This window comes from Dreissena polymorpha, chromosome 8 (genome assembly GCF_020536995.1).
Source record: "Dreissena polymorpha isolate Duluth1 chromosome 8, UMN_Dpol_1.0, whole genome shotgun sequence".
Lineage (NCBI taxonomy): Eukaryota > Metazoa > Mollusca > Bivalvia > Myida > Dreissenidae > Dreissena > Dreissena polymorpha.
In genome coordinates this window covers 97073866-97095811 of record NC_068362.1, presented here as the reverse complement: position 1 = coordinate 97095811, position 21946 = coordinate 97073866, and the positions used below count along the sequence as shown (strand labels likewise).

The 21946-nt window shown below is 40.2% G+C and overlaps 1 protein-coding gene across 1 annotated transcript; it reads left to right on the top strand.

Annotated features, from left to right (window-relative positions):
* The first annotated feature begins 93 nt into the window (after nucleotides 1-93).
* Nucleotides 94-10334, top strand: LOC127840749 (uncharacterized). Its single transcript, XM_052369165.1, has 8 exons — nucleotides 94-310; nucleotides 3126-3347; nucleotides 4683-4850; nucleotides 5636-5758; nucleotides 6439-6665; nucleotides 7300-7393; nucleotides 9430-9512; nucleotides 9667-10334. The coding sequence occupies exons 1-8, from the start codon at nucleotides 94-96 to the stop codon at nucleotides 9724-9726; spliced, it is 1194 nt and encodes a 397-aa protein (XP_052225125.1). The 3' UTR covers nucleotides 9727-10334.
* Nucleotides 10335-21946: the final 11612 nt, after the last annotated feature.

Below are 21946 nucleotides of genomic sequence, written 5' to 3'. Positions count from 1 at the left end.
TTTGTATCTGGTATACGCATATAAACTGAAAGCTAGGATCATCGCGACGCTATACATTGCCCTCACATCTATTTCAGCCGCGATACGTTAAGAATGCCTAGCGGATACTCAGCCACGCTAGTCTGGGGAACAGTGGTGATCCTTTCTCTTACATCCATATCACCTAGCAGCTGTGACGGCGACTTCAACGAGCTAGTTCAATACGACGCCGATGACGTCAGGCAGTTTTTATTCGGCGGCAAGTCCGGTGATGGTTCCCTCATATTGCCACCTCCGGGGCACCAACTTGTCGGAACTTCCGGCACCGGTGGTAGGTCACATGGGTCACCGGAAGATATGTCGCTAGCTGTACAGGACCGGAAACAAATGCATTTCAATGCGCATACCGGAAAAGAGCGCTCTCATATGTCAGGTACAGATTTTGTTTATATGTTTCTAATAATTTCAACAATTCGAAAGTCATATTCGAACCCAGAAATTACTATAACCAGACTCGCATATTGTATTATTATGTAAATGCATTTGCATGATCTTCAAATGTCAATTTTGATTTTACTTTAATTAGAAACAAGTTGCTGCATTCTATCAATATCAGTAAGGAATAATAACTGTATGTAAGACGGAGTACCCCGCTCAAGCCAAGGACCCTATTTATAAGGCCAATAAAGTTATCTTTAGCACTTTGTCTAGAGCAAAACTTTGCCAAGCATAATCAATAGCTTTTCAAATAACCTGAAAGAAACGACTAGCATGGCAAGACGAACTTCGACGTAAGCATTTCATCTGCAACACGACTTAACATATATATAATTTAAAATAACTTTGCACACAGGATAAATATTGTTCGCAAGAACCAAGCATCTAGGTCATAGATCAATATCACTATTCTATGTCATAGTCAAATATTAGAAATTCAACTCAAACACTTGCTCGGGGCATAGTTTTTTCAGCATTCATGAATTATGAAATCTCTTAGCAGACACAATATATCTCTACAAAGACGACGTGTTCTGTAAAATAAAACTTTATAGATCCAAGGCTAAGGTAAAGGCTCAAGGTCAAAGATCAAATATAAGATATATCATTATATAATTTTGTCCTGAGCATACAGTGGTCGAGCATGGATGGATTTTCAAAAAACTATAAAATAAGTAGCATAAAAGGTTTGATGTTGTGTCGCCAAAAGACCCAGGCATCAAGGTCATCGTCAAAATTCAAGAACAAAAGTAACAAGAAATATCTTTAAAAAAAGATATACGGCGTTGATTGTGGTAGGAGTTGGTGACAGGTAAAGAGTTCAATGAATGAAATCAAAGATAGCGAATGTCTTTTTCTGTGCAGTTCTTAGCTGCATCACACGCAGTACGGGATGTTACGCGGAGTTTTCGCGGCTTATATTACATTATTACATATTGCTGGTCATAAACCTATAGATACAAAACAGAAAAACAAAAGAAGAATGGAAGTGAAATTAAAACATATGAGTCAACCGGCCACACGCGAAGTATCCGTACATATTTTAAATATTTATACGCGCGTTCTTCGAACAAACCTGTTGTAGTGGTCTGTCGGGCATTGCTATTTGATTCGATTATTAACAGTATCGAGAATCATCGCGCTCATGCTTAATACATTAGTCAATATGGTGGAATAATTATTGTTAAATTATTCAAAAATAATATCAATCATGGTATTGTTGAAAACACATTAAGAATCTATTATTGACATGCCATAATTATATCGCTGAATATCTTCATTTAACATATTTCTGGTCTTAAGAAAATTCCAGTTCACCTAGTTCACGCGATAGCGTCTATATTACATAACGATTGTTTTACTGGCCGCGAACTGACCCTGATACCTTGCGGGTTGGAATGCGATGCATTAAAGTGAGGCCACGCTTCCACTGCTGGAACGACGGCTTGTTTAAAACTTTATACGTTTACATGTTAAATGTTCAATTTCGAATACAATTTAAAATGGTTTGGCCAAAACGAATATCAGGATAGGAAAAAACGATACTTTTATGAATTTAAATATACTAGTACACAGACAGGAATATGAAAGTAATTACGAAATATGAGAACATAGCCTTTAAGTACAAACGCTCTAGCGCTGGCAATCCTCTGAAAATAAAAGGTGCACGCACAAACTGCATTGATGTCAAGTGTTTAGTGCAAAACTGTTCTATCTATCAAGCCTTTTCATTAGAGATACAATTGTTTCACGCTGAGCACGCAGTGAAACAGTGTAACAAAGACGCGTTCATGTTTCCAATTTTCTGGTGGTATTCTCAAATCAGCCAACGGACTAAATGAAGTGTTTTCATTTGTGTCTAGCCGCGGGAAATTTTATTTGAATTTTATTGGACACTTACAAAGATCAGGTAAGGTGAAAAGCTGGATTATACAGCTATGCCGAAAAATGATAATCTTTAACATGACTGCAATTTTAAAATAAATTGGTCGAATGTTCAATCAATTAAGACGGAGTGTCTCACACAAGAACCAATTAACACGGTCAATGCAATAATTTAAGGTTTAAGATTAATTATTTAAATTGAGTGACAGTTTTCTAATTTCTACTAAAATGCGTGTTTTTGGGCGTTTTGCTGTGGATACACTAGTAAAATTAAAACAATTCTTCTGACCTCACATATTCAGTGGTAAACTCGTGGATACAACATTAATTAGGTGCATGATATTTGTTTCAAGACAACAACAACAACAACAACAACACAAATGTGTAAGAACAGCGATATTGTTCAGACAAAGCATACGTTCTCGCAAAGGTTTTACGTATTTCACAATCGTGTATGCGTTTTATAGACATTTGCAGCAGACAACTCTCCAATGGTGGATGGAGCTACTACCCGTTTCCGGGATCATGCACGCAGTACATTCACTGTGGGAAACATGGGAACGGATTCCTTGAGACATGCGCAGTGGGCACATTTTTCGACGGCGCGAAATGTGTCAGAGCAGAAGACGTAAATTGCCAGTTTGGTAATTAATGCACATTAAGAATCAAATGTATTTTCAATATTTAAACGTGATTTTTGCTGTTTTTTTAAATAATATAATCACATAAAATAGCCCTCACATAATGCACTTAATATTTACTAGAAAATTGCAACGATCCCATACTAATTATTCACGGTGCAGATCCATGTCGACAAATGAAGACCGGAAAGACGTACACGGACGGGCAGACGTGCAACGGGTTCTTCCGGTGCTCTGAGGGTCGATCGCTGCCGTCATCATGTTCACAGGGCCACTCGTACAACGTGCTCAGCGGAGGATGCCTCCCCGATTTCTCGTGCATGCAGGCGTCTCTCGATAAACACCGTACGTACTCGTGTATGCACTATGCTGTTAGCAGTATTAGACGGTTTTAAGAAGTGCGATTTTGAGAAAGAAACTCGTGTTTTTAATTCAATCGTTACTTTTTAATTATTTTTTTCTTCAAATATAATGAATACCATTGTTAGTCTAACCTATAGTCCTTTATGAATGATTTATCAACGGCAAATAAGACGTTGTTGTTTGTATTTGACAGTGTTTTCTACACGTAAGTGCAAAACAGCTCTTCTGCCGTTCTGATTTCTTTAATTTGCAACGGCCATTAATATCTATGCCATCTCAGTTGAAGAATATCCAGGGCGTCCGTAAACGTTGTGTTATCCCAATTTAGAAATGGAGACGTACCGGGGTAGGGTCACATCTGGAATCAACTAGTATCTGAATCAAAAATAAACTTAAATGGTAGTTAATTGAAAATCAAAATTGATGTGGTCCTTTTTTAACAAAAGAACATATTACGGGTCGTGAGGGCGATCTTACCACTATTTCTTCCTCCTCCTCCACATCTATCCCCGTCAATTACACACCTACATTTGCGAATCGATTGATGAACAACGCATGACAAAACGAGAAACCCGTGCATTTTTGCGCTAAACCATTACCGGACTTGACTTTTCTTCTAAATACAATGCATACTACCAACATGAATTCGTATTTTTCAAAACGAGATTAATTTTGTTTGCTCCGCATGAAAATGAAGCAATCACAATCAGCAATGTCACCAAATGTACACGTTAGTGTGATTGTCATTCAAAGAAGTGCGACTACCTGGTATATATTAACATTCTTTGAGCAATATACTTTTCATAATTTATGGTTTCTTTGCGTTTTCTCGCCGACGTGATTTCTGTGCTTTCATCGTAGACTACTGGTGACATCATTCTGTTGCGATGGAAACTTTAAGAATCTATATCGCAAGAACATATTTTCGTTGCAGACTATACGTAATTCAATTATGATCTTTCTTAAAAACATCAGCACTTCATTTACGTTTCTTAATCTTTTGATTATTTTCGACTATACATGTCTTAAAATGCCATACATTTATATTTGTGATTTATTACTATAACAGTTGCTTCAAAAGTACATTACACTTTATTTATTTTGAAGACATTGATTGACATAAACAGCGTTAAATGTTTACTGTAGAGCGCTAGACCCTTATAATAATGATTATTATAATTTACATGCAGTCGCATACTACTTTATTATTATCCGTTGATATGCAAAGTAGACTTTTCACGGTAGCTTAGAGTTTACTTTGATTAATAATTGAACACTAATTAAAGATATTTTCAAATGTTCCGTCTGCGTCCCCAGCCTGCACTGAAGGCACCACACTTCCGGTTCCGGGTCAGCCCCACCTGTTCTACCTGTGGGACGGTCGCAAGAGCGTTACGGAGATGACGTGTCCGCGGGGTCTCTGGTACAACCATAACATCTGCACGTGTGACTGGATCATCCCGGGAAAAACGTTCGGCAAACAGGGTAACGTCAAGTAGGATGTTTTGATAAGAGAGATCTCTGCAGTCTATCTTTTTGGGTTTCTTATTTAACAATTTGATCAGTAAAACAAGTTAATTTATATGAAGTATATAAAGCATGTATGCAGGTAATTAAGACAACAAAGTATTAACATTGACAAATTCCTCTCCGTCAGTGCTATTATTTAGTTATCGTCATCGTTAATTTGTTGCATAATCGTTAATTACATACATGCCCTCGTTATTAAGGTATATTTGTTTTTTATTTATCAGAATCGTTATTTATTTATCAGCGTCGTTATTTTGTGATCTGTATTGTTATGTAGTTAGATCCCTTGTTTTTTTTAGCTATAATCCTCGTCATAAAGTTACACTTATAACACTCGTTATTTATCATCCTCATTGTTATTATGTTTCCATTATCGTTATTTAGTTCTGTAGTTATTTAGTTTATTTCTTTTGTCGTTATTCACCTCTTACAATCTATTTTTACTTATCATCTGTATATGTCGTTACTTTACAAATACCAAGAGTACAAAGAGTCGTACCAAGAGTCGTACCAAGAGTCGTACCAAGAGTGGACTAACCTGCCATTCGATAACACTGTTGACATTTAAATGGTTACGATACATATGCAGCTAGTTTACACATAGAAAGGGCTCATTATGTTTTCCACTTTATCAGTTACACAACAAATATTTATGAAACGACGCTAACGTTTCGCAACATACGATAGAGGGGTTCCTAGACATGTTTTTCATCATACATGTTCACCCACCCGTGTTGCAGGCTGCAGCCCGATGTTCCATTTCGGTTACGGTGGCAGTTTCCTCGAGGAGTTCAACAGGGTCCCGCAGTCCCCCAACACAGCCGTGTCGATCTACCGGAACTCGGCACTCTTCGCGAAGGGAGGTAAGTTTATACCTCGGTCTCGTCACAGTATTCTCCCTTATTCTGATCTTCACACAGTAGCCATCCGTGTCTCGGTGCTTTTAAGACAGGGAGGGGGCGGGGATCATTTTGGGGACTTCGTGGCAACTTGTGTTGGATTTAGAATTGTGTTCGCAGTATAATGTAGTTATGATTATGATAAAAGTTGCATTTTTTAAAATTTGTCAAATGCTGTTAGTTATTATTTTCATATATATATATTTTTGTTCTTTTTTTAAATTTTATTCTTGATTTTTTTTACTGGAGCTTTTTGTATCCAATGTTTACATTTATCAATATAAAGCATTTGATGAAAAACTTCAAAACATGCCAAAACCTGTGAAAAGGCCCCTTTAAATTGCGACATCAAAGTATTTTGTCATGGATGAAACACATGCTCTTCATACCTGTATGACGTAGATGTTTTACGATATAACTGCACACACGCGACACACTCAATTTGCTTTCCCGTGCTCGTATAGCAGTCAAAACAGCAATATTCTTCACAATGTGGAGGACAACAATAATGTTTACTAATTCACTATAATTTTTTTTATCGATCTATTCCATTTTGAGAACTATCTAAGGTATACAGCGAATAATGAACATTACTTGGGACATGAAATCTAGCACCTTCCTTCGGTAACGTCCCATATTTTCAGGCGAGATCCTGTTATGGGTGATGAACGACATCGACATGGACAGTGAATGGGCGCTCTGCTTTGAGTTCCTCACGCGCACCTACAGGGACGAGGTGGCGCTCGTCTCAAACGACTGGCAGGGGCTTCCGTTCACGTACAAACTGACGCACCATCCGGCCCGGCATGTCGTGATGGGATACTTCCGCATGAAGGATGGCACTGTGGTGGAGCTCGTCATTGTCGGAGTGGTGTGTAGTGTTATGTTGGAGGATGACGGCCATCAAATCTACCAATCAATATATAAGTCGCGTTCTGAGAAAACTGGGCATAATGCCTGTGCGTAAAGTGTCGTCCCAGATTAGCCTGTGCAGTCCGCGGACTGCACAGGCTAATCTGGTACGACACTTTACGTACAAGCATTATGACCAGCATTCTCAGAACGCGACTCAAATGCACCAGTTAATATATTGATGATGAGCTCTCGGCTGCTGCTTATGATGTTGGTCGAATTGAGAACGACGAAGATGATGATTATGCTGGTATTGATTATTGATTATGATGGTGTAGACGATGGTGATGATTATGATGATGACAATCACGGTGATGATTATGATGAAACAGGAGGTGACGATGATGATTGTTATTATTATGATAATAATAATAATAATGGTGATGCTTATAATGTGATGAGCGTTAAGATGATGATGATGTAGATGAAGAAGAAGAAGAATATGATGATGATAATGATGATGATGATGGTGATGGTGGTGGTGTTGGTGATGATGTTGTTGATGATGATATTGATACTTAGTATTATGTTAAACATTGTACTTGTTATCAGTTATTTATTATTATTGTTCTTCACATACAATTTCCCGCTAGTCGCCGCACAAGCCACACTTTCTGCGCCTGGCTAAACAAGGGTCCACACTGAAGATGCGAGTGGACAACATGCCTGCCGCCACTGTTGATATAGGTCAGTAGTGTAGGGGAGAGGTCAGTAGTGTAGGGGAGAGGTCAGTAGTGTAGTGAAGAGGTCAGTAGTGTAGGGGAGATTGCCGCCACCGTTGATATAGGTCAGTAGTGTAGGGGAGATTGCCGCCACCGTTGATATAGGTCAGTAGTGTAGGGGAGAGGCCAGTAATGTAGGGGAGATTGCCGCCACCGTTGATATAGGTCAGTAGTGTAGGGGAGCTTGCCGCCACCGTTGATATAGGTCAGTAGTGTAGAGGAGCTTGCCGCCACCGTTGATATAGGTCAGTACTGTAGGGGAGATTGCCGCCACCGTTGATATAGGTCAGTAGTGTAGGGGAGATTTCCGCCACCGTTGATATAGGTCAGTAGTGTAGGGGAGATTGCCGCAACCGTTGATATAGGTCAGTAGTGTATGGGGAGATTGCCGCCACCATTGATATAGGTCAGTAGTGTAGGGGAGATTGCCGCCACCGTTGATATAGGTCAGTAGTGTAGGGGAGATTGCCGCCACCGTTGATATGGGTAAGTAGTGTAGGGGAGATTGCCGCCACTGTTGATATGGGTAAGTAGTGTAGGGGAGATTGCCGCCACCGTTGATATGGGTAAGTAGTGTAGGGGAGATACACGCAAGAAATATCATAGCAAGTTAAGGTTGTAAACACGTACATTATATAATAATATTGTAATAAAGATTTTGTGAAATAAAAATTACAACAGCAGCAACAAGCAAAATAGGAAACTGCTTCGAAATAAATATTTAGATGTCAGTTTTGGCCTAAAACAGTGCTTGATTAGTGCATGACTCTCGGATTCTAGATTGTTTGGTCGCCCCTAAAAACATCTTCTCGGATTCTATTTCCCAGAAGACTCTTAGAAAACTTACCCGACCTGAAATGCTTAAACATAATCTCAAACATTCATATATGAACCGGGAATAAACGACCGTATTGTTTATCGTAATAGATCTATCCATAAGTCATTTATTGACAAAAAAAAAAATATTCATTTGAAAAACAACCCGTGTACAAATTTATTTAGATACATACATTATAACTTAGAGTCATAATAGATAAGCTTATTTTTGGCTACGCACATGCACCTTTAGCAATATAGATAACCTTGTATCGTATTACGATGTTGCGCGACCTCGTGAACCATACCTATGGTTCATTGAAGGAAATCGACCTCATACTAATAGCCTAAATATATGAGTCGTGTTCTGAGAAAACTGGGCATAATGCATGTGGGTAATGTGTCGTCCCAGATTAGCCTGTGCAGTCCGCACAGGCTTATCAGGGACGACACGTTCCGCTTTTATGACATTTTTCGTTTAAACGAAGTCTCTTCTTAGCAAAAATCCAGTTGGGGCGGAAAGTGTCGTCCCTGATTAGCCTGTGCAGACTGCACATGCTAATCTGGGATGACACTTTACGCAATGCATTAAGCCCAGTTGTCTAAAAACAAGGCTCATTTATTATTATAAGCGAGTTGGATGCGTATGTATGTCAAGTGTAGTCAATAAATGCAGTTATAAAACAAGTGCATTTTGTTATTGTTAAAAAATACATATATAGGCTTAAATATAAGAAATAATTCTCTTCTTGAATGATAACATTATGTAATATGAAAATACTTGTTTGGCCAATTTTATTTGTTTTGTTTATATGGTATGATGTTAAAATTACAAATATTATCAGTAAGCAGGAAAATACACACTAAATAAGCTGCAAATTATTTCGATATGTCGATGATTATTAATTTACGAGATCGTAAATTAAGGTACTTCAAAAAACTTCTTATAGTTTTAAGATGCGCGTACGTGTTATTAAATATCGATTTCGTAACTATCTTTTAACATTCTCGTATTTAACACATAAGCTACGTTAAGAAAACTTTTAATGATAAAGGCCTCAGAGCGGCGCAAGGGAACCCCAGAGCGGCGCAAGGGAACCCTAGTTTATTAGTTGTAGAAAGTAGTTTCTGCTCCACCATGAGCACCTGATCAAGCCATGCCAGATCTTGTTTTTGTTGTTATAGAAGCGGGTGTGGCTTCATCCCCTACCCCGATGGTGTTAGGCGCAGCGGAGGGCTGTACAGGTTTCCGCGGCTTCTTCGATGAGGTTAGTAAAACAGAGTACAAGCGCAAACTTTGAATTTCATTATCCGGCTAAAATAACAAAATCATTAATTTAATCATTGCATTTGACAAAATTTAATATTCATATTAATGTAGCATAAATTCATTGAAATAATTATTTGCTGTTTGTCTTTCAGCTGAAGTTCTTCCGCTGTGTACCTGAGGATTTCTTTCACGACTACGAGGGTACCGTATGAGAGGAATAGTAGACCACCGTGTCCATGGCAACAATGCGAAGAATTGCGCATGCGTGCTGTTATGATCCACTGTTGTGCTACATGCAAACTATTTATCATATTTTTCAATTATTGTAATGTATGTTCAGTTTTTTTTGTGTGGAATAATATTACAAACACATGTACAATATGGTAATAATGTGTCATTTAAACTATATTACAACAGGTCTCGGGGAATAGTTCTTTAATATTCCCATAACAGCCTCACGGAAGTTTTACAAAAGGCATATTTAAATGAGTGTGCGCTCCTCAGTTTTAAAATGCGACTTTCTGTATTATTTTAATTGTACACAATTTCGTTAGATTTTTTCCCCCATTTTTTACATGAAAATTCCGACTCGCTTGTGTATAAATCTGTCTGTCTCATAGTTCGGTAATTCACATATAATGTATGTGAAGGTTTATTTATTTAAGCCCAAAAGCAATAAATAAAGGAAAATCAACATATATTTATGTAAATAATAGTTCATATCATATTTATATTAATGATATTTTTTTAAGTTTATAACGTAGTATTACTAAATACGCATTAATGCTCTAATAAATAAATGGGCTTAATTAATTGTATACTTATGCGCATTTTCATTTTTAATCTTTTTTTTTTTAAATTCCATTTTATGACAATTCATAAAAATATATCTGCTATGTCGTTGTCAAATTTATCTCATATGCTCTTAATAAAAACTGAAAGATAATTACAATAGATGATATTATTTATCTTCAAAAAATGTATTTCGACCTTTTTTCAAAGGCGTTTGCGAGCGGCACCGATTTAACGATTACATGTAACTCGTTACGTTACCACACATTCTTGACAATGAGAGCAGTGTTTTCGTTGCCGGAGGACAATTTCCTGACCATATTGTATAAAATTTCACACACTTGTTTGGCTTAATGTACCAAGCATGCATGCAGTGTCGCCGTCCCTCCAATTGACATTATGTGACGTTAAAAATTACGTTGAAGTGGCACATAAGAACGAAAACGGCACGGTCATTTTAATGTAGAACGAACATCAGCCACCTCTCGGGTCCTCTCCTCGAAGTTAAAAGATAAGAGAAGGGTCGTTCAGACAGAAATAAAACAAAGGGCAGAAGACGCTCTAAAGCGTTTGCCGGCTAGTCTCCTACGAGAAGAAAAAGTTGGAAAATAAACCACTGCTGGGTCAACGCGCATGATAATTGTTCAACGCTTTCTACTTCAATGAGGGACAACAATTGATATTTGATGATGCTCTGCCCGAAGGGTCTCCCCGGGCTGGTAGATCCCATGCCTAGTTTTGGTCTAACTCAAGCTTCTGGATGTCACCCCGTCCCGCTGCGAGGAGCCAGACGGATGATAAATGCGTCTGGGCAAGAAAGAACACCTACCACTCAAGGTTCACCTAGTTTAGGATTGGCCAGCAAGGCCAGTGCCCCGTCAGACGGGTAGCGTGACAACAGAGCACGTGCTGCAGTCTAGGCAGAGGGAACTACGATGCAAGGGAAGCTTTATAGCTGTCTGGGAGGCCTTGAGCGCACAGCCAGGGGGAACCACAATGCAAGGGGATGCTCTACGGAGTCTGGGAGGCATTGAGCGCACAGCCAGGAGGGAATCACGATGCAACGGAAGCTCTATAGCTGTTTGGGAGGCCTTAAGCGCACAGCCAGGAGGGAACCACGATGCAAGGGGACGCTCTACGGAGTCTGGGAGGCCTTTAGCGCACAGCCAGGAGGGAACCACGATGCAAGGGGACGCTCTACGGGGGAGGCCATGAGCGCACAGCCTGGAGGGAACCACGATGCAAGGGAAGCTCTTTAGCTGTCTTGGAGGCATTGAGCGCACAGTCAGGAGTGAACCTCGATGCAAGGGACGCTCTACGGAGTCTGGGAGGCCATGAGCGCACAGCAAGCCAGGAGGGAACCACGATGCAAGGGAAGCTCTATAGCTGTCTGGGAGGCATTGAGCGCACAGCCAGGAGGAAACCACGATGCAAGAGAAGCTTTACGGCAGTCCGGGAGGCCTTGAGCGCACAGCCAAGAGGAAACCACGATGCAAGGGAAGCTTTACGGCAGTCTGGGGGCCTTGAGCGCACAGCCAGGAGGGAACCACGATGAAAGGGAAGCTTTACGGCAGTCTGGGAGGCCTTAAGCGCACAGCCAGGAGGGAACCTCGATGCAAGGGACGCTCTACGGAGTCTGGGAGGCCATGAGCGCAAAGCCAGCCAGGAGGGAACCACGATGCAAGGGTAGCTCTACGGCAGTCTGGGAGGCCTTAAGCGCACAGCCAGGAGGGAACCACGGTGCAAAGGAAGCTCTACAGCTTTCTGGGAGGCCTTGAGCGCACAGCCAAGAGGGAACCACGATGCAAGGGAAGCTGAACGGCAGTCTGGTAGGCATTGAGCGCACAGCCAGGAGGGAACCACGATGCAAGAGAAGCTCTACGGAGTCTGGGAGGCCTTTAGCGCACAGCCGGGAGGAGACCAACATGCAAGAGAAGCTCTACGCCAGTCTGGTAGGCCTTTAGCGCACAGCCAGGAGGGAACCACTATGCAAGAGAAGCTCTACGGAGTCTGGGAGGCCTTGAGCGCACAGCCATGAGGGAACCACGATGCAAGGGAAGCTTTACGGCAGTCTGGGAGGCCTTGAGCGCACAGCCAGGAGGGAACCACGATGCAAGAGAAGCTCTACGGAGTCTGGGAGGCAGCGCACAGCCATGAGGGAACCACGATGCAAGGGAAGCTTAACGGCAGTCTGGGAGGCATTGAACGCACAGCCAGGAGGGAACCACGTTGCAAGGGAAGCTCTACGGCTGTCTGGGGGGCATTGAGCGCACAGCCAGGAGGGAACCACGATGCAAGGGAAGCTCTACGGCAGTCTGGGAGGCCTTTAGCGCACAGCTAGGAGGGAACCACGATGCAAGGGAAGCTCTACGGCAGTCTGGGAGGCCTTTAGCGCACAGACAGGAGGGAACCACGATGCAAGGGAAGCTCTACGGCAGTCTGGGAGGCCTTTAGCGCACAGCCCGGAGGGAACCACGATGCAAGGGAAGCTCTACGAATGCCTTGGAGGCCTTTAGCGCACAGCCAGGAGGGAACCACGATGCAAGGGAAGCTCTACGGCAGTCTGGGAGGCCTTTAGCGCACAGCCAGGAGGGAACCACGATGCAAGGGAAGCTCTACGGCAGTCTGGGAGGCCTTGAGCGCACAGTCACCTTTATATAGAGAGCCAGTTTGTCCAACTGAGTGATCGAAAAAAAAAAGAAGAAGAAATTATTCTTTTCGAAGTCAATTTTGTTGTTCGTTCATAGATACGTCTCTTTGTCTAAAGATGACAGTGAGTGGTCGAGGGCGTGCACAATTCAAGCAAAACAAGAAATGTACTCTTTATTTGTGAAAGTATATCACGTCGATATCTTGAAAATATTTAAAGTTTTTTTTTCAAGTTGTAATATTTATTGATTGCAAAGTTAAAATACAAAACAGGCAATGGCCATCTTAACCCATTTGTGCCTAGTGGACTCTCCCATCCTTCTAAATTGGATCAATTTATTTCCAAAATTAGTGATGTCTAGAATATTTATTTCTATATTTAGAATATTTCTTACAGAAATTCCTTTAAGCAAACAGCGCATACCCTGATGAGACGCCGCATCATGCGGCGTCTCATCTGGGTCTACGCTTTTTGCCTAGGCCTTTTTTCTAGACGCTAGGCATAAATGGGTTAAAGAAAGCAACTTTTGAATGTCGCTATGAACCACTCTCGACGCAGATGTTATCAATACAGTTACACAACATGTAATGGGAAACATTATTATTAATTATGTATGTGTACCATCAAAAGATAAGCTTATTTAAATGTTTAAATTTCTACACTTTATCCTAAAGGTAATGCCATTTAAATTAAACAATAAATATATTTCCTAAAAAACGTTATCTGTCTTATCGAAAATAAAATACTTCTCTTTGGGCCTTTGAAAAGAATTCGACATGTTTCATTCTGGTTTTTATACATCCTACAGCAACAACGATATACAAGCGGTACGACAATTACAAAAAACCGATGCTCTCTTTCAAATCAATTCACTAATTAACAATACCCAGACAATATATATAATGCAAGGGAAAAGTATATTACATAGTACATAGATAACATCGACTAATGAGACTTGCCAATCAATTGTTTTATAGCGCCATATGCATTTTTATCCAACACTGATTTCTGATCTGACAGAAAAATAAAGCCTTTAAGTTTCTCTGAAAGGACATGATATTACTGAGGGCATAGTGTCTATTTAAAATGAATATGCTACATTTTATAATCCTAGTTTATTCTTCAGCAACACCGAAACAGATCAGAACAGAAATTGTATAACGACTTGTACATAGAACATCGTCTGTCTAAACCATGTAATAATAAACATATCAAAAGGTCATGTGAAAGAAAGAGATTATACAGTTATAAAAGTTGTACATATTATCTATGATAATACAATCATGACAGTGGTGGGTAAACACAAAATAATGACGTTAACAATATAAACCCATTTATGCCTATCGTCTAGAAAAAAAGGCCTTGGCAAACAGCGTAGACTCAGATGAGACGCCGCATGATGCGTCGTCTCATCTGAATATACGCTGTTTGCTTAAAGGAATTTCTGTAAGAAATATCCTAAATATAGAAATAAATATACTAGACACCCCTAATTTTGGAAATAAATTGATCTAATTTAGAAGGATGGGAGAGTCCACTAGGCATAAATGGGTTAATAGCTAAGTTATTTTCAATAATTGTCAAACGGAGGAATGATATTTCTGCGTGGACCACACATGCCTTTAAATTTTGATAGATACATGTACTATTTGACAACAAAATAAATTACAGGACGGAAATTACAACTGGCTTACATTTCCCTTGCCCCAATAAATGTATACAATATATAATTTGAAAATACTACAATACACGGAGATAGTACTTCTTTTATCGCAATGTCCGTCAGGTATTATTTACATTGACAATTAACGATCTCTTTTTTTTTAACCAATTAGCGGATTAGACTACGATTAAGTCCATAAGGTGTTGACGGGATTTTCTTTCGCTGCAAAGTCAAATGTCTTTATTGGTAAAAAACATGTTTCTTAGTCTTAAATCGGGTGCCGTTTGTCCGGGTTTACAATTTAATCGGATGCCGATTGTCCTGGTCGACAAATTTACAGGGTGCCGACTGTCCGGGCATGCAAAAAACACAGGGTGCCGATTGTCCGGGTGTCGTTTGTCCATGAGGATATATTCACGGAAACAACACAAAGGTCGTTTACAATAGGTTTGTTTCAGTTCACCAGACTAACTCTAGAAAATTTAAACGAATCTTTAAACTGTGATATGAATAGCTATACATTGTTAATGACAGTAATGAATCGTTTCTGGTAAAATAAATGTCTTTGATTGATTCATTTATTGACGTATTTTAAATGTATGTTAAATATTATTTCCGAAGTTTAAAAATTGTGTCCGTTTTATAATCGTTATTTTGACCAGACAATCTACATTAAAATAATTTATAAGAACAGAACAGGAAAGAACAGAAGTTTGTTACGACTTGCTAATTCAAATATCAAAACGCCATGTGAAAATGAAGTGACCATTCTGTAATAAGTAGTGTTTAGGCAATCTAACATAAAACATAACAGCTGTTTGAAAAAAACACACGCTTATTTCCAAAATATTTAAGCGACAGGGTAGATATCATGGTTTTAATATTTACGGAAATAAACTAAAATGGAAAAATGATCTTGCGTATATATTGTGGATTATTATGATTCTAATAATAGTAAGAATAGCATACATATAATGCATATTTACATTGTATTATACAGATTCCACATGGAAGAAAATTTTACAATTAGACACGTCTGTTTACATCTGTATGTAAACAAATTCTTATTTATATAAAACAAATATTGGAAATTGGACATATAACAAATATCAGCTAAAAGATCTGTATTCCGCTGAGTTTCTTCATGCGTTTTACTTATTATAACAATATCATCAGCAAACAACAACAACATTTAAGTTTAATCGTCAATACCTAAGCCTGCGTCAATGTTACACTGCAAACACAGCTTGAGACCTTCATCAAAAAGTGAAAAGTGTCACAAACCAACAGCGTATTTGAAATATTCAGAATAAGAAGAGCATACCTTAACACAAGATTGCACTTTTTGTACATATTTTTTAAAATTCTAAGTAGTTTTCCATCGATTCCAGTTTTTAGAAGATTTAACCACAGTGCATTTCTATATTATCAAAACATTTTATCATGTCCACGTATAAGACAAAGAACCTCATATTTACGCTCGATTGGTCATAATCGGCTCGGGTACTACTTACATGTACCCCGGGAAATAAGATATACGTTCCATTAAGAGTACTCTATTGGCGTTATTTTGTTCTGATTTGAAAAAGGCGCCGTGCTTGCAAATACGATTCACGCACTGAAAAACAGTCGTCAATAAACCAATAAAACAGTATGTTTAGGGGAAAAAGGCTTACTATTGACACAATTTCACATAGGAAGGACTTACACTTTATGCCCTTATGTTAGCGACGCAACATGTAATACACTTATTCTAACGCCTTTTACAAAACAGTAAACGATAAACAGTAAACCTCAGCAATTAAAATCATTATATATTTTTATGCTTGGGTCAGCTCGAGAATAATTTGTTTACGTCCTCTCGGAATTTCTTGCCGCTCAATATATACACGTAAAAGTTAATAGCCCAATTAAGGCACATCAGGTACACGCTTGCCTCGAAGAAGAGATACTGTTGAAACAAAGTTAACGATTTGGCTCCGACAAAGTAATACAAAAACACATTGACAAGTCTGAAAGGAATATTTGTCAAAAGAAATGAAACCATTGGCTATTAGAAGATTTGTCGTCACTAAACGGATTCGGGCGGATTTTGCGTGTAGCTGTCCAAACGATGTGCGAAGAGTATTCCATATTACAAAACTCGCTGTAATTATGACAATGAATGGTATACCTGCAAAACATACCCAGTCAGAAATTATAATGAAGTTCGCCCATGTGCGACTTTTTGGAAAAAATATTGGATAAATCATGCTTTCGGCTGCGATAAAATATCGCAGGTATTGTAACACCACAACGGCGATAGATACCGCAATATCCAGTGACCACAAGCAACACCCTTCGTACGGTCAGCATCTCTTTTACATTAAACGGCATCGTAATACTCATCAGTCTCTCTGTAGTTATGACAACTAGTGTCCACATCGATAGTCCCGCAATAGTCTGACCTGCGAACTCAAGAAAGATCTTGGTTTTTAAATATTCACTCGCCGCGGAACTTAATACCCTAACGATTCTCGTCGTCGTAATAAGAAATGTCACTAACAAATCTTCGCCGGCAAGTATTCAAAACAAAATACTGGTTGTGGTTAGTTTGTCCCTCGCAACCACTATTATTATAAGCACATTGCCGAAAATAGACGATGCTACTATCGGCATTAAGAGGAAGCTAAACACTTGCAACATTTTTAGTATCTGGTTTATTTGGTCCAGGCTGATAGTCTCCGTGCCGCTGCCTGAGATATTCATTTCATCAGAATGCTTTTACCAAATGAATAAACCTATATCGCTCATGAGCTGTACACATATTTATAGCTAACTGAGCTGTGATTGAATGATTAAAACGATTTGCTGATAATTAAATGAATAAAGAAAATTCGCTGAAAATCACGTAGGGAAATCATGCTTCTACAAGTCTTAACCCATTTATGCCTAGTGGACTCTCCCATCCTTCTACGTTGGATCAATTTATTTCCAAAATTAGGGATGTCTAGTATATTTATTTCTTTATTTAGAACAATTCTTACAGAAATTCCTTTAAGCAAACAGCGTAGACCCCGATGAGACGCCGCATCATGCGGCGTCTCATCTGGGTTTACGCTGTTTGCAATGTCCTTTTTTCAGCACGCTAGGCATGAATGCGTTAAGGATAAATAGTCCCACAAGAACGTGCCATCAGATCTTGACTTCGTAAATACGCGGACACATAAATGAAAGGCAGTAGTTATACGTTTATAGCTTGTGGAAACATTACACTTCTAAATAACCCAGTGAAGATCATAATTGCTGCTTTGATAAAAATGGTTTTAGCCCAACACATATAATAGGTGATTCTCAGAATATATAGCACGAAATAATCTGTCGAACCAACGTTGGTATCCGGCGAGGCGCCCCCCGGAGAGGTGCTCCCCGGAGAGGTGCCCCCTAATTTTAAGGGGGCGGAGAGGTGCCCTCCTATCAAATCTGGAGTGGCGGATAAGTGCCCCTCCGTCAGAATTAAGTAGGCGGATATCTGCCCCCTCACAACAATTCAAGGGGCGGTTAAGTGCCCCCCTTGTGACTATCGTCTGTTCCAGTTTTTGTCAGCTTCAAGTACCATGAATCGTGGAATGCCTTTATCAGTGGGTAATGTAGACAATTGTCCGCTAACTTATATATTGGCATCCATATTGCCACGTTTTGCAATATTAAGGAGTCAAATTTGTAATCAATTTATTTATTTGATGTTTATTTAATCGATGTTACGATTTAATCGTTATTTAAGCAATTTACTCATACGCATACAGCTTTCATAAGAATGTGTCCTATTTTGAATGACACTGCTTATACACTAGAAACTTACATCTGACAGCAAAACAGGATATGCAGACACTCGTGAGAAAAAAATGGCGCAGCATTACATTTTACTGTCATTCAGTATAATCGTCAATTCAAAACTGCGAAGACGGGGCTTTAGCAACGCTAGCCAACGCGCCATAAGACCTATTGAGAACACAAATTATGCGATCTCCCGTAGAATAATTTTTATTTACAAACATTTACGTGTGGTTTGAGAATAACATGTATTATGTGTTGCGATATATCAGGTTGATTGAGCTCGATTTTACAGATAAACTGAATATAATTTCTAGTTGCTATTATTAAAATTGTACCAAGATTGCTTAAAAAACTTTTACAGTAGACCTTAAAAATAATACGAGGGTATCGAGATTGACAGAGGAGGGATTGTACCATAAATATGAAAATCTGTACGTAAACAATAAGTTCTTCACATTCAAATCGCATTTTAAAACTTTTACAAAATTTCATACTTTTGAAACGTTCATACAATTTTGATTGGCTGTCGAGTTAGAATTTTTAAATAATGGGCCTACTGCAAATTGTTCTCTCAGGAAAGGGCCCACAGTACACTTACCCTCAATACAAAGGAGCATATGTGTTTTATGGCCCCTGATAACAAGGAGATTTGCGCTCGCCAGTGGAGATAAGCCCCTAGGCGTGTGTATATCAGAGTTCATTTTCAGGTCCTACTTGCCTCTTCACGAGGTCTTTTGCAGCCCGACCTAGGCTATGCTTTCTTATCTACTTGTACACGCTTCCCTTGTGATCCTGAATGCTTCATCTGTTGATGGTTAATAAAACACGTTTTATGATTGGCCAAGGAAAGAGAAAAAGCGAATAGAAGCAACTGATACAGGAGGTTGAAGATTTGAAAATTGCTGACGTTTATAATTTGTGAAAAACAAATAATGTTGGAAGCAATTAGATAGGTGATATGATAAATTATCATCATAATCGTCATTTTTTGAACCGGTAAGTTTCTTTGTCTAATTCCAATGCCAATAACTTCGCAAAAATCAATGGGCCGGAACGAAACTCATACTTCATCTGTAAGTCATGTAGGTAGACTCACACACCAAGTAGCAGGGCAATATCTTAAAGAGTTTTGACAAATAAGTCCGGAAAATGAAATGCTGGTAGGACAGACGGACGGACAGCCCAACTGCTACATGCCAACCTACCGGGGTTGAAAGAGTATCTGAAAGAGTTGCGTAAAAAAACTCAGAAAAATGGTTAATATAGAGATAATTTTAAGTCCAAGGCCAATAACTTCGCCAAAAAATCAATTGATCCGAACAGATTTCATACTTCATCCGTAAGTCATGTAGGCAGACTAACATACCAAAACTCAGCTCAATATCTGAAAGCGTTGAGGTGCGTGAAGTTGGAACTGACATCGACATTCGACATTCGAATATCGAGCTGGGCGAATATCCAGCCAGCTCTGACATCGACATTCGGCAAAAGTTCCGAACATCGAGCTGGGGCGAATGTCGAGCCAGCTCTGACATCGACATTCGGCAAAAGTCCCGAATATCTAGCTGGGGCGAATGTCGAGCCAGCTCTGACATCGACATTCGGAAAAAGTCCCGTATATCGAGCTGGGCGAATGTCGAGCCAGGTCTGACATCGACATTCGGCACTAGTCCCGAATATCGAGCTGGAGCGAATGTCGAGCCAGCTCTGACATCGACATTCGGCAAAAGTCCGGAATATCGAGCTGGGGCGAATGTCGATCCAGCTCTGACATCGACATTCGGCAAAAGTCCCGAATATCGAGCTGGGGCGAATGTCGAGCCAGCTCTGACATCGACATTCGGAAAAAGTCCCGAATATCGAGCTGGGGCGAATGTCGTGTCAGCTCTGACATCGACATTCGGCAAAAGTCCGGAATATCGAGCTGGGGCGAATGTCGATCCAGCTCTGACATCGACATTCGGCAAAAGTCCCGAATACCAAGCTGGGGCGAATGTCGAGCCAGCTCTGATTTCGACATTCGGCAAAAGTCCCGAATATCGAGCTGGGGCATATGTCGAGCCAACTCTGACAACGACATTCGAAACTAGTCCCGAATATCCATCTAGGGCGAATGTCGAGGCAGCTCTGACATCGATATTCGACACTTGTCCCAAATATCGAGCTGGAGCGAATGTCGAGCCAGCTCTGACATCGACATTCGGCAAAAGTTCCGAACATCGAGCTGGGGCGAATGTCGAGCCAGCTCTGACATCGACATTCGGCAAAAGTCCCGAATATCTAGCTGGGGCGAATGTCGAGCCAGCTCTGACATCGACATTCGGAAAAAGTCCCGTATATCGAGCTGGGCGAATGTCGAGCCAGGTCTGACATCGACATTCGGCACTAGTCCCGAATATCGAGCTGGAGCGAATGTCGAGCCAGCTCTGACATCGACATTCGGCACTAGTCCCGAATATCGAGCTGGGGCGAATGTCGATCCAGCTCTGACATCGACAGTCGGCAAAAGTCCCGAATATCGAGCTGGGGCGAATGTCGAGCCAGCTCTGACATCGACATTCGGAAAAAGTCCCGAATATCGAGCTGGGGCGAATGTCGTGTCAGCTCTGACATCGACATTCGGCAAAAGTCCGGAATATCGAGCTGGGGCGAAAGTCGATCCAGCTCTGACATCGACATTCGGCAAAAGTCCCGAATATCAAGCTGGGGCGAATGTCGAGCCAGCTCTGATATCGACATTCGGCAAAAGTCCCGAATATCGAGCTGGGGCATATGTCGAGCCAACTCTGACAACGACATTCGAAACTAGTCCCGAATATTCATCTAGGGCGAATGTCGAGGCAGCTCTGACATCGATATTCGACACTTGTCCCAAATATCGAGCTGGAGCGAATGTCGAGCCAGCTCTGACATCGACATTCGGCAAAAGTCCCGAATATCGAGCTGGGGCGAATGTCGTGCCAGCTCTGACATCGACATTCGGCAAAAGTCCCGAATATCGAGCTGGGGCGAATGTCGAGCTAGCTCTGACATCGACATTCGGCAAAAGTCCCGAATATCGAGCTGGGACGAATGTCGAGCCAGCTCTGACATCGACATTCGGCGGAAGTCCCGAATATCGAGCTGGGGCGAATGTCAAGCCAGGTCTGACATCGACATTCGGCAAAAGTAAAAAAATATCGAGCTGGGGCGAATGTGTTTGTTAAGCGTGCCTCTTGTATTGAATGGACCTCATCTACATCGCGTGTACATGTATATTATAGAGAGGTAACAATAACTCCTGTAGTGCTCTTATTTGTATAAAAATGGTTCTTGTTTGGCTTGTAGACAAGTTTATATATAAGTTCAAAGTTAATTTTTTGAATTTAACACAATTAAATGAAGAAATATCTGCGTTTATGATACTTTTTAATACTATAAAAATATTCCCGGCCTATTTTACAGGCATTATCTTTATTTAACAAACGCATATGTCTCAGTTATAATGATGCCCTATAAATATCCCTTAAAT